Below are 13,730 nucleotides of genomic sequence, written 5' to 3'. Positions count from 1 at the left end.
GGAGATATAGAGATGCTAAGTTTTTCGGTTCTTCCAAGATTGTGGCCGAACCATGTGACCGATGACGTCATCATTAACATATTTTATTCCCCATGGAGAGTTCTTTACAATGAGCCATGTCTCAATTTTTTCTGTTCAGCACTTTCGGAGATATAGTGGTGTAAAGTTTTGCCGTTTTTCCAAGATGGCGGCAGAACCACGTGACCGATGACGTCATCATTTGGGCACAGTATATTAGAGGGCAAGACACATACGTGTGCAAAGTTTGGCGATTCTACGTGCAATGGTGTAGACGTAGTGCTGCAAACAGACAGACAAACAAATGAAAAATCGGTCAGAGACCAAGGACTTGCCGGAATTTACTTTTTTATCGGCACTTTCGGACAAATAGCGCGGCCGAACCACGTGACCGATGACATCATGAACATATTTTATTCCCCATGGAGAATTCTTTACAATGAGCCATGTCTCAATTTTTTCTGTTCAGCACTTTTGGAGATATCGTGGTGCAACGTTTTTCGGTTTTTCGGTTTTTCCAAGATGGCGGCCGAACCGCGTGACCTATGACGTCATCATTAACATGTTTTATTCCCAATGGAGAGTTCTTTACAACTAGGGCATGCCCGTACTATATATAAGCTAGGACGTGCCCGTACGTGGGTGCCCGTTCCTTGCAAAAAAAAAAAAACTGCAAAAAAAAAAAAAACTGCAAAAAAAAAAACAATGGTTTGGTCCATTCGCAACGACCACAGAACCCCCCCCCTCTATTTACATGAATGGTTTGGTCCATTCGCAAAGCCAAAGCGAACGACCACAGAACCCCCCCCCTCTATTTACATGAATGGTTTGGTCCATTCGCAAAGCCAAAGCGAACGACCACAGAACCCCCCCCCCTCTATTTACATGAATGGTTTGGTCCATTCGCAACGCCAAAGCGAACGGCGAACGGCTAAATCGCCATAGCTCGGTAAGTACTTGTCCGATTAATTTCAAACCTTGAAAAGGCACATCCTCGGGTCCCCAGCAATATACCTGGCAAGTTTCAAGTATATCGGACCGGTAGTTGTCGAGAAACAGCGGTCACAGACAAACGTACAGACGTACAGACGTACAAACGTACAGAGATTACTGGAATTATAGATAGATGAGCCATGTCTCAATTTTTTCTATTCAGTACTTTCGGAGATATGGAGGTGCAACGTTTTTCGGTTTTTCCAAGATGGCGGCCGAACCACGTGACCTATGACGTCATCATCAGCATGTTTTATTCCCAATGGAGAGTTCTTTACAATGAGCCATGTCTCAATTTTTTCTATTCAGTACTTTCGGAGATATAGAGGTGCAAAGTTTTTCGGTTTTTCCAAGATGGCGGCCGAACCACGTGACCGATGACGTCATAAATTGGGCACAGTCTATTTCAGGGCAAGACGAATATGTGTGCAAAGTTTGGCGATTCTCCGTGCAACGGTGTAGACGCAGTGCTGCAAACAGACAAACAGACAGACAGATGAAAAATCGGTCAGAGACCGAGGACTTGCCGGAATGTACTTTTTAATCGGCCATTTAGAACAAATATGGCGGCCGAACCACGTGACCGATGGCATCATCATTAACATATTTTATTCCCCATGGAGAGTTCTTTACAATGAGCCATGTCTCATTTTTTTCTATTCAGCACTTTCAGAGATATGGAGGTGCATAATTTTTCGGTTTTTCCAAGATGGCGGCCGAACCACGTGACATATGACGTCATCATTAACATATTTTATTCCCCATTGAGAGTTCTTTACAATGAGCCATGTCTCGATTTTTTCTGTTCAGCACATTTGGAGATATAGTGGTGCACATTTTTGCCGTTTTTCCAAGATGGCGGCCGACCACGTGACCGATGACGTCATCATTAACATATTTTATTCCCCATGGAGAGTTCTTTACAATGAGCCATGTCTCAATTTTTTCTGTTCAGCACTTTTGGAGATATAGTGGTGCAAAGTTTGGCCGTTTTTCCAAGATGGCGGCCGACCACGTGACATATGACGTCATCATTAACATATTTTATTCCCCATGGAGAGTTCTTTACAATGAGCCATGTCTCAATTTTTTCTGTTCAGTACTTTCGGAGATATAGAGGTGCAAAGTTTTTCGGTTTTTCCAAGATGGCGGCCGAACCACGTGACCGATGACGTTATCAATTGGGCACAGTCTATTCCAGGGCAAGACCAATATGTGTGCAAAGTTTGGCGATTCTACGTGCAACGGTGTAGACGTAGTGCTGCAAACAGACAGACAAACAAACAGATCAACATACTTGCCGGAATTTCTTTCCGGCAAGTAACAAACGAACAGATCAACATACTTGCCGGAATCTTTTCCGGCAAGTAATGAAAAATCGGTCAGAGACCGAGGACTTGCCGGAATGTACTTTTTTATCGGCCATTTAGAACAAATATGGCGGCTGAACCACGTGATAGATGACGTCATCATTAACATATTTTATTCCCCATGGAGAGTTCTTTACAATGAGCCATGTCTCAATTTTTTCCATTCTGCACTTTTGGAGATATAGTGGTGCAAAGTTTTCCCGTTTTTCCAAGATGGCGGCCGAACCACGTGACCGATGGCATCATCATTAACATATTTTATTCCCCATGAAGAGTTCTTTACAATGAGCCATGTCTCAATTTTTTCTATTCAGTACATTCAGAGATATGGAGGTGCAAGGTTTTGCCGTTTTTCCAAGATGGCGGCCGAACCACGTGACCTATGACGTCAACATTAACATATTTTATTCCCCATGGAGAGTTCTTTCCAATGGGCCATGTCTCAATTTTTTCTATTCAGCACTTCCGGAGATATGGAGGTGCAAAATTTTTCGGTTTTTCCAAGATGGCGGCCGACACACGTGACCGATGACGTCATAAATTGGGCACAGTCTATTCCAGGGCAAGACGAATATGTGTGCAAAGTTTGGCGATTCTCCGTGCAACGGTGTAGACGCAGTGCTGCAAACAGACAAACAGACAGGCAAACGAACAGATCAACATACTTGCCGGAAAAATTTTTCCGGCAAGTAATGAAAAATCGGTCAGAGACTGAGGACTTGCCGGAGTTTACTTTTTTATCAGAAATTTAGGACAAATATGGCAGCCGAACCACGTGACCAATGACGTCATCATTAACATATTATATTCCCCATGGAGAGTTCTTTACAATGAGCCATGTCTCAATTTTTTCTGTTCAGCACTTTCGGAGATATGGAGGTGCAAAGTTTTTCGGTTTTTCCAAGATGGCGGCCGAACCACGTGACTGATGACGTCATCATTAACATATTTTATTCCCCATGGATAGTTCTTTGCAATGAGCCATGTCTCAATTTTTTCTATTCAGGACTTTGGGAGATATGGAGGTGCAAAGTTTTTCGTTTTTTCCAAGATGGCGGCCGAACCACGTGACCGATGACGTCATCATTAACATATTTTATTCCCCATGGAGAGTTCTTTACAATGAGCCATGTCTCGATTTTTTCGGTTCAGCACTTTCGGAGATATGGAGGTGCAAAATTTTTCGGTTTTTCTAAGATGGCGGCCGAACCACGTGACCGATGACGTCATCAATTGGGCACAGTCTATTCCCGGGCAAGACCAATATGTGTGCAAAGTTTGGCGATTCTACGTGCAACGGTGTAGACGTAGTGCTGCAAACAGACAGACAAACAGATGAAAAATCGGTCAGAGACCGAGGACTTGCCGGAATTTTCTTTTTTATCGGCCATTTAGGACAAATATGGCGGCCGAACCACGTGACCGATGACGTCATCAGTAACATATTTTATTCCCCATGGAGAGTTCTTCACAATGATCCATGTCTCAATTTTTTCTGTTCAGCACTTTCGGAGATATAGAGGTGCAAATTTTTTCCAAGATGGCGGCCGAACCCCGTGACCGATGACGTCATCAGTAACATATTTTATTCCCCATCAAGAGTTCTTTACAATGAGCCATGTCTCAATTTTTTCTGTTCAGCACTTTCGGAGATATGGAGGTGCAAAGTTTTTCGGTTTTTCCAAGATGGCGGCCAAACCACGTGACCTATGACGTCATCATTAACATATTGTTACGGTTTTTAGAACCTTCACTTTGTACATTTAGTATTAAATTTCCTGTGCACATTTCCCCTTTTAACTGGCTGTTAATTGAAATTAGTGCACCGTAGCTAGTCCATATACAAGCACGTAGGCCACCATAGAACCTCTCTATAGTTATTTCTTACTAGCAGAAGTACCCGGCATTTCCGGGCGGGGGAAGGGAGGGGAGGAGGGAGGGGAGGGGAGGGGAACGGGAGGAGAGGGTGGGGAGGGGAAAAGAGGGGGGGAGGGGAGAAGAGGGGGGGAGGGGAGAAGAGGGGGGGAGGGGAGAAGAGGGGGGGAGGGGAGAAGAGGGGGGGAGGGGAGAAGAGGGGGGGAGGGGAGAAGAGGGGGGAGGGGGAGGGGGAGGAGGAGAGGGGAGAAGAGGGGGGGATGGGGAGGGGGGAGTGGAGGGGGAGGAGGGAGGGGGAAGGGGGAGGGGAGAAGGGGAGGGGGGAGGGGGAGGGGGAGGGGGGAGTCAAGTCGGAAGTCATTGTCATCAATTGAATGTCGCATTTAGTTTTTTATTCCCTGTCAAATGGCATTGGTCCCGCATTCCGAACCCGGAAGTCGGAAGTCATTGTCGTCAAAGTTGAAAAATTAACGTTACGAAATACGCTGATGACGTCATAATTTTAAAACCCGAAGGTTTTAAAAACATTTAAGGTGTGCTGTAGTTTCTCTGGGACGTACTGATTCCGAATATGAAGTTGAAAAATTAACGTTCCGAAATACGCTGATGACGTCATAATTTTAAAACGCGACGTTTTTTTAATTTTAAGGTGTGCTGTAGTTGCTCTGAGACGTACTGATTCCGAATATTCCTTTGGTTTTGCTCTGCGATGAGTAGTTCTCGAGTTATAAGAGGACAAACAAACAAACAAACAAACATACTTTACTGCTTTATATAGATAGATTCTATGTTGGTATAAGGCTCTGTTTCCCATTAGTTGACTGCATTGCACCAATGAAATAAGATTGATCCCCTTACAATTGCCCAAAACCTCCATTTCCAACTGCGTCATTGCCATTCGCATTGCCAACTACATTTGACGCCATTATGGCGAGGTCATCTCGGAGAAGAAGGTGGGAGGAGTTAACCAAGCACCAGGAACAAGGCGTGGCTTTGCCAACGCCTCATCAAGAGGGCGGGATCCGTGAGCCCTCGCGACCAATCCAGGCCGACGCGAGCTCACCGATGGGTGTTTCTAAAAGGCCGGCGGCTTGATCGCCACGCACCTTATAAAAGGAAGTTGGGAGGGACTGCTTAAGCAGATGACCGAGAGATGACCGCAGCAGATGACCGAGGGAGCCAGAGGCGTGTCAACGAAATACGTGTGCCTGCCGCCGCCATGCTCGCTTCCAGCCCAGAGAGGACCTGCTTGCTGTGCCGCCCTGCCAAACCTTCCAGCCTTGTGGTCCCACCTTCCTCTCCTTCCAGCCAATCCAATCTGCAATTCCCTATTCGTGTGAGTGAGTTCGTTCTGTCTGTATTGTCCTGGGTATAAGTTAAGCCTGTATAGATAAGCTAGAAATTGCTCTGTGTCCTTCTGCTCCTTCCATTTCCCTGTAAATTACATTTCTTTTCTGCTCTTCCTTTAGTCTTGTGTAAATAATAATAAATCCTGTTATTTCCTACCTTCGTCTTCTTCTTCACATTCGATCGTCTTTGTGATTTCCCCATTGAATACCTGTGGCACGATTTGGCCAACGTTTAGGATCGGGTTTAGTATTGCTAATGGTTCGAGCCGCGGGCTGCTAATCCGCTCGGCAAAATAACATCTTGTCCGCGGTCTCGAACGGGGGTTGCTCACCTGCCTCGTGGAGGGAGCTGGGCAGCTTCAGGACTCACGTCGGTCAGTCGCAGACAAGGGGATTAATCCCCCCTTGGTAAGGGGAAAAAGGGGCCGACGGTGAGATCCGTAACAATATTTTATTCCCCATGGAGTTCTTTACAATGAGCCATGTCTCAATTTTTTCTATTGAGCACTTTCGGAGATATGGAGGTGCAACGTTTTTCGGTTTTTCCAAGATGGCGGCCGAACCACGTGACGGATTACGTCATCATTAACATATTTTATTCCCCATGGAGAGTTCTTTACAATGAGCCATGTCTCAATTTTTTCTATTCAGCACTTTCGGAGATATGGAGGTGCAAAGTTTTTCCAAGATGGCGGCCGAACCACGTGACCTATGACGTCATCATTAACATATTTTATTCCCCATGGAGAGTTCTTTCCAATGAGCCATGTCTCAATTTTTTCTATTCAGCACTTTCGGAGATATGGAGGTGCAAAGTTTTTCGGTTTTTCCAAGATGGCGGCCGAACCACGTGACGGATGACGTCATCATTAACATATTTTATTCCCCATGGAGAGTTCTTTACAATGAGCCATGTCTGAATTTTGTCTATTCAGCACTTTCGGAGATATGGAGGTGCAAAATTTTTCGGTTTTTCCAAGATGGCGGCCGAACCACGTGAATGATGACGTCATCATTAACATATTTTATTCCCCATGGAGAGTTCTTTACAATGAGCCATGTCTCAATTTTCTCTATTCAGCACTTCCGGAGATATGGAGGTGCTAAATTTTCGGTTTTTCCAAGATGGCGGCCGAACCACGTGACTGATGACGTCATCAATTGGGCACAGTCTATTCCAGGGCAGGAAAAGCACGTGTGCAAAGTTTGGCGATTCTACGTGCAACGGTGTAGACGTAGTGCTGCAAACAGACAGACAGACAAACGAACAGATCAACATACTTGCCGGAATCTTTTCCGGCAAGTAACAAACGAACAGATCAACATACTTGCCGGAATCTTTTCCAGCAAGTAACAAACGAACAGATCAACATACTTGCCGGAATCTTTTCCGGCGAGTAAACAGACAGACAAACCAGTGATGAACATACTTGCAAAAAAAAAACAATTTTTTTGCCAAGTAACAAACACACACACGAACCCACAAACTGGAGTGAGCAACATACTTGCAAAAAAAAAAAAAATTTTTTGCCACGTAAAAAACACACACAACCCCACAAACCGGAGTGAGCAACATACTTGCAAAAAAAAAAAAAACATTTTTTTTTTGCCAAGTAACAGACAAACAGACAGACCAACAAACGCAACCGACCAATATACTTGCAAGTGACAAGAAAATGAAAAATCATTCAGAGCAACACTTGGCAAAAGAGAACAAAGGATGGCACTCAGTAAGGCATCCTTTTCACCTCAAAAATAGTTGGTGGTTGAATTCAGTTAACTGATATGAAAATCATTTTCATATTTCAAGTCAATCGGATGAAAATTGAGGATTTTAAACATTTGAAGAAAGTGGTTGACCTTTGGCCTATGTCGACCTTTTGACATAAAAAATAAATAGGATTCTGTTGGACCACTAACTCTACCATTTGGCGAAGTTTCGTGAAGATCAGCTTATAAATTGTGACCTGTAGGCAAGTATAAGTGAGTGGAGACACACACACACACACACACACACACACACACACACACACACACACACACACACACACACACACACACACACACACACACACACACACACTACTCCCTTTCGGCACACATAATCCTTAGAATCTAAAGTCAGAGTAATTATTAGATATTGTTATGTCGGTTGGGTCGGGCATATCTAGATCCAGGTAGATCTGAATAGGCTAGTGCTTCATATGTCGTGATAGGGAATCCTCACCTGTAATAAGTTTACTTAGGCGGTTTGTCGGATTAAGTGTATATCTGTGATCATACAAGGATGATTGTGTGTTCAATAGTTGTAGGGATTAGGCTAATTCCCGTGTGTGTGAAACCTGTAATCATCCCGGTGTCCCATATGGCAACGCACTCACATACATTAGCGAGGCCCAACAGAGCACCACATTAATTCAATTCCCCCGCCGCCACAATGACTGACCGGAAGAACTAACAGGAAGCGACGGCACACTACGGCGCCATGGCAAGCAGACATCGGCCAGGCAGGCAATAGCCACACCCAGAAGAACTCGTGATTGACAGGGGGGAGGGCGAGTAAGAGCAGGTCGTTGATTGGAGAGTAGGGAAGGACGTGTGATTGGTCGGGTGAGGGGCAGAAAGCTTCCCCGTGAATGGTGGAAGGAGCGACACTGATTGGCCACCGACCGATGGAATGACACGAAGGGCAAAAAGCGCTCGGCCAATGAGAGGACACTGACGCAATCGGAAGTTCGAGACGTCAAAGGGCGCCGCGCTGGTTGGAGGAGAGGAGGGCTGACGTCACGTGACAGCGAGTAAAACCTCTCGCTCGCCGGCATTTCTCTCTCTTCCCTTTGCCCTCTTGCTCTGGACTGTCCCTTCACACTGGACCTTCTCTTGCTTCATACTCTGGTGGAGGAATGAGCAGTTCTAAAGACGGCGGAGACGGAACGCAGTCGATTCTCTTCCCTGCGTTGGTGTGCGAACGACGAGCATACGGGCGAGGCTTGCCGCTGAAGTGTGACGAACAAGGACGCATCGAAGCCGGGTGAACGGGGGGCGCGGGGAGGCCTGCTTCGCTCCAAAACCAGAGCCGCGTCGGACGGAGCCTGACCGACCTGACTACTGATTAAGATAAGCCCAAACATGAACGCAAACACAACGTTTTATTTTATTCATTCTCCCATTGTCATGTATTTGAAGTCTGTGAGTGGGATCTCAACCTAGGTTTTAGTTCTTCCGTCGCATTCTTTGTTATCGGGTATCGTTTAATAAATATTTCTGTTTGTACATTTTATGTCCGTTTTGGTTGATTTATTAATTTGCAGGTGAAGACATCGTCGGACCGTCAGGTAAGCCGCGGCATTCTCCCCCAAATCCCCCTTCCCATGTATGATCCGCCATTGAATTGGAAACGCCTCATTAAGCTCGGTTCCATCCGTGGACGCTCTGTCTTAATAGAGTCGTCCACAGGACAATTTTAAAGGTGGAGTTCAGTTTCTTGTTAAGTCAGAAGATAAAAATGCATTTTTCACTTCAGGGAAGTGGGGACAACAAACCGGGTAACATAAACATACATGCGTGATAAAAACATCACCGTCGGAAAAAATTAACCCATATTATTTAAGCCAGTAGTTTCCAAACTTTCTTGTCCACGACCCAAAATTTGAGATCACATTCGCCTCGCAACCCAAATGGTACCGGAACCAACTTGGCACCGTTACCGACAATAAAAATTGTTAAAGAAAACACTTTTGATGTGAAAACCCCCTTCCCCCTCTCAAAAATCAAGATTTCCAGGGTTTTTAAATTCAAGCTCATGTCATGACCCTGGGTTTGGGAAGCCCAGATTCATGACATTAGTAACCTCACACAGTGACCATTCATCAAAATTTCCAACATGTTCTGCTGCTCCTACCGTAGCTCTGTGAGCGACTTGAACCTCATCCGTCAATCTCTCTACAGGCGAGCGAGACCGAGTACGGATTCCTCTTCCTTCTCCCAATGTCCCACTTTGCATCCCGAGTGACTCATCTCCGGGAGTCTTGAGAAGTACGCGTCGACATTCAAGCGACGGCCCGTCGAGGCCAGGGAAAGGCGGTGAGCCACGGTGAATTTTCCAGTCAGTAGAATTAATACCCGCAGGCATCGTCCTTAATCCAACTTCTCCAGGGTTTCCACCTTCTTCTCTTGGAGATTGTCCACCCTCAGAACCAATACGCAAACATTCCATGCGAGGATCACGACCATGTGATGGGTCAGGAAGGAGTGGACAATCGGAAACTGGATGTTGGAGAGAGGAACCACCCTGGGAAATGACTGGAGTTGCACAATGGTATGGAAAATGCTTGGGTAGGGGAAGCAGAGGAACACATGATGACCGTTAATGACGTACTGTCCAGTTAACAAGAGTCAAAACTTGTACGACGTTGGCAAGACACCAAATTAATTTTTAAAAATGCTTTCTGCATCACGAGTAATTCTGCAATTCACAAGCAAGAACAAAAAGCAAGACGAAACAACATCTCTTGGCAAAAGTTTTAAACAGGAATTGAAAAATTAAGGTTTTCAGAACAAAGAAGGAAGTAACAAAAGGTAATCATGTTTAGTTCAATCCTCTTGACCTTTTACCTTCAGACCCGCTCGAGGTTGAAATGAACCAAAACCAATTCCAGTTGACAGTGATGGCAAGTAAACCTTTCTGGCAGGAAAAGGGAAGGACTTTATGGAATGGATATCGGATGTAGAACGTCGCCGCCCTTCAGCTTCATCCTGAAACCGGAATATCTGGTTGAGCTCGTGAACCATCTGAAGGTATTGATCTTCATTGATGGACCCTGACTGCAGCTGCTGGTTTGCCTGAAAAAGACAAAGGAGCAGATCATGAATACTGCACTAGATATTGCATATGTAGGGCAAAATAGTTCTCCAAAAAGAGGTACTCACAAGAGTCCAAGACATGCCCAAATTGGGTGTACCTCAAAAGAAACATTTTCGTAGCAATTCATCATCATCATAATAATCATCACAACATAGCCAAAGGAACAAGAGATCTCCAAACATTACTGCAAGTACCATTCTTACAACCTCATCCAATGGAAAACCCCGATTGTACAGCAGCGATACGAGGGTTTCCTTCAATCTTGTGCGCAGGTGGCTTCAAGGACTCTTCCCTTCATCTGGGGCATTAGTAAATAAGTCAATTGTAGCATCGTATCTTGGTGATGGCCAAGATGTCCAAACCAATATAGCCGTGCACGGTTCACAAGTGGAAAGCTCCACAAGTTGAATATTTCAGGCACCTCTTGGTCGGTGACATCGTCCCACCAAGGTGTATTAATGACGCACCTGATAGCTCACTTGTCAAAGCCACCGATGTGAACACTAATTACTTTTTCTCCATGTCCAGTTCCACACCCATAGCAAAATAAAAACAAATAAAAATAAAAACAATTCAGAACTGCCAGTGTTATATTGAAGAAATTGGAAAAAGAGGTATTGTATTGAAGAAAATTCCATATTGTAGAAAGTGAGACGAATGTTGACTGGGCGAGAGGAGCATGGTGACGCACTTCCAGCATAGTCTTATCAAGACGTTATTCTGGAGTCGAGGTCTTCAAACTCTGGTACTGTATCCAAAAAGAGTGTGCACTGTCGATGACTCGTGTATGTGTTACAACTTCACGACTGAGTTACTGGATCTTCGTCCCAGGTCACTTGACTTCCAGGTCAAAGAATGATGCATATCAGCTGTAGTCCTTTAAGGCTGAGATTGGGAATTATCTGCACACCTAGACCATTACAGGAAAAATAAAACCCGCTGAATGAAAGCACGTCTTGAACGATTGGAGGTTATCTCTTTGAAACCCTGCGAAACCCCTTTGAAACCCGGCAGTTGGCAATCTTTGGTCGGATTACAAAACAAAGCCTTCTGCATTTGTATACTCAGGTATTGTCTTTGTGCCAAGTTTGAACAAAATCGGTCCATGCATGTCAAGAAATGGTTGGGGACACGTTTAAGTAACAAAATGGCAGCCAGTCAACCATCTTGGATCGGATTTAAAAAGAAAAAGAAAAAAAAGATGCATATGTAAACCATCAATCATTATCTGTGTGCCACATTTGAACACCATCAGTAAATGAATGTCCGAGAAATAGTTGACGTTTTCAATATCGGGGTTTTCTCCCCCAACTAAAATGGCCGCCAGTCGGCCACCTTTGATCGCATTGCCAAACAAAATTAAGTGCATATGTATAACATCATGTATAGTCTTTCTGCCAAGTGTGAACAAAATTGGTCCACACATCTCCGAGATATGGTTGCAGATGCACGGACAGACGACCCAATCCATAAGCCCCTGTTTTGGACTAAGTCCAATGGGGGCTAAAAACGTATCAGAATTGGAGAACCTAGTAATTCGATTTTTGGTCCAACGGGGGCTAATAATGGGGAAATGGAAGAATAATAAATATTGAGATGAGTGGAGGGCAAAGCAGGACATAGTGGTGAACAAGCTAGAAACAAGCTCAAAAACAGCAAAAAAGGTTTGGAAAGAAGAACAAGCAGAGATACATTCAAAGTACACCGCCCCCATTCCAAATAAATTCCTGTTCTCCCGATGTCCCTGTTCTCTACTGTTGTACACCTGTTATATGAACTTTTCGAGAGCATCACTTGGTTCCTCCTCAGAACACAAGGGTAGTACAGCATGCACACGAATTTTTTTTTCAAATGTCCCTTCTTTTCTACACTTTTCCACATGGCACATACCCTTATATAAAGGGGCATATTCTATGCCCCTGGCAGTTTTCACAATATACATTTTAAATGCAAACAGAATGCATTTGTTCATCGCACAAGACTTTATTCAAGACGATATAAAAGACTTGAAAAAGTAAGGGGAAAAAATATTCAACCCAGACGGGATTCGAACCCACAATCCTCAGCTTGCGAGTCTGATGCTTTATCCATTAGGCCATTGAGCAGGCCTGGGGATTTCAGATGTCATCGGTAACCGTTTTTCGGTTCCGTGATTTAAGTTTATGGGAACCGATGGGAAACAAAATTCCGGTTCCGTGCCCAAACCTAATGGGAAACGATTTTTTTTCCTTTAGAAATTGTAAAGCAAAACATTTGTAATACAAAATTAACAAGCATTACGCCTAGGTCCCCCATCGGTGAAGTGATGCGAGTTGACAAAGTGGAAGACGCAAGGCGGCCATCTTGGATTTTGACGTGGCGAACCAATTTTCAATAGCATTCTCCCTTATGCGTAGATACACCCACACACCAGATTAGAAGTTAGTAGTTCGTTTATTTTTCAAGATATTTCGCTCACAAGGTTCAGACATACATGGCGGCGGCCATCTTGGATTTTGACGCGGCGACACAATTTTCAATAGCGTTCTCCCTTATGCGTAGATACACCCACACACCAGATTAGACGTTGGTACTTCGCTTATTTTTCAAGATATTCCGTTCACAAGGTTCAGACATACATGGCGGTGGCATCTTGGATTTTGACGTGGCGACACAATTTTCAATAGCGTTCTTCCTTATGCCTAGATACACCCACACACCAGATTAGAAGTTGGTACTTCGCTTATTTTTTAAGATATTCTGCTCACAAGGTTCAGACATACATGGTGTCAGACATACATGGTCGTGGCCATCTTGGATTTTGACGTGGGTTGCACCCACACACCAAATTAGAATTCGGTCCTTCGCTTACGCACGCACGCACGTACGCACGGAGGGGAAAACCATAGTCCCCCTTTCACTTCGCGGTGCGACGGGGGACAAAAATGTAGTCTCCAATAATAAATCCTGTTTAAAATGTCAATGATATTGTATTTATTTATTATTTATGGACTATTGTTGTTGTAAACTGTTATCAATCTTTATGTTTTAATATTTAAATTATTTGCGTTTAGCAAAGTAATATAGGCCTACCCAGTACTGATATAGGCCTAAGTATTTGTTAAATAAATTCTGGATTGGAACAAATGTACTGCAGGAGGTTCGGTTGTCAGTGTCTCTCTTTACCTTGTGAACATAGGTCACGCCGTTCAGGTAGTTTACAATCGCCGTCAGTGGTGGACCGCTTATGCCCTGGCACGATGCCTCCTTCCGTATGTCTGT

The 13,730-nt window shown here is 44.4% G+C and overlaps 1 protein-coding gene across 2 annotated transcripts in view; it reads right to left on the bottom strand.

The window, feature by feature from the left end:
• Window positions 1–13,730, bottom strand: part of PCF11 (PCF11 cleavage and polyadenylation factor subunit) — a 190,569-nt gene that overhangs the window by 63,439 nt on the left and 113,400 nt on the right. For both annotated transcript variants that reach the window (XM_068136301.2, XM_078768552.1), the window contains exons 9-10: window positions 10,220–10,447; window positions 9,507–9,935 (exon numbers count right to left, since the gene is read on the bottom strand). In XM_068136301.2, coding sequence (XP_067992402.2) covers window positions 9,507–9,935; window positions 10,220–10,447 — 657 coding nt within the window. The remainder of the gene's footprint in view (window positions 1–9,506; window positions 9,936–10,219; window positions 10,448–13,730) is intronic.

The sequence above is a fragment of the Myxine glutinosa genome, chromosome 14 (assembly GCF_964187855.1).
Source record: "Myxine glutinosa chromosome 14, kmMyxGlut1.1, whole genome shotgun sequence".
Lineage (NCBI taxonomy): Eukaryota > Metazoa > Chordata > Myxini > Myxiniformes > Myxinidae > Myxine > Myxine glutinosa.
The sequence above is the reverse complement of the archived record's forward strand: the minus strand, read 5'-3'. Positions and strand labels throughout refer to the sequence as shown.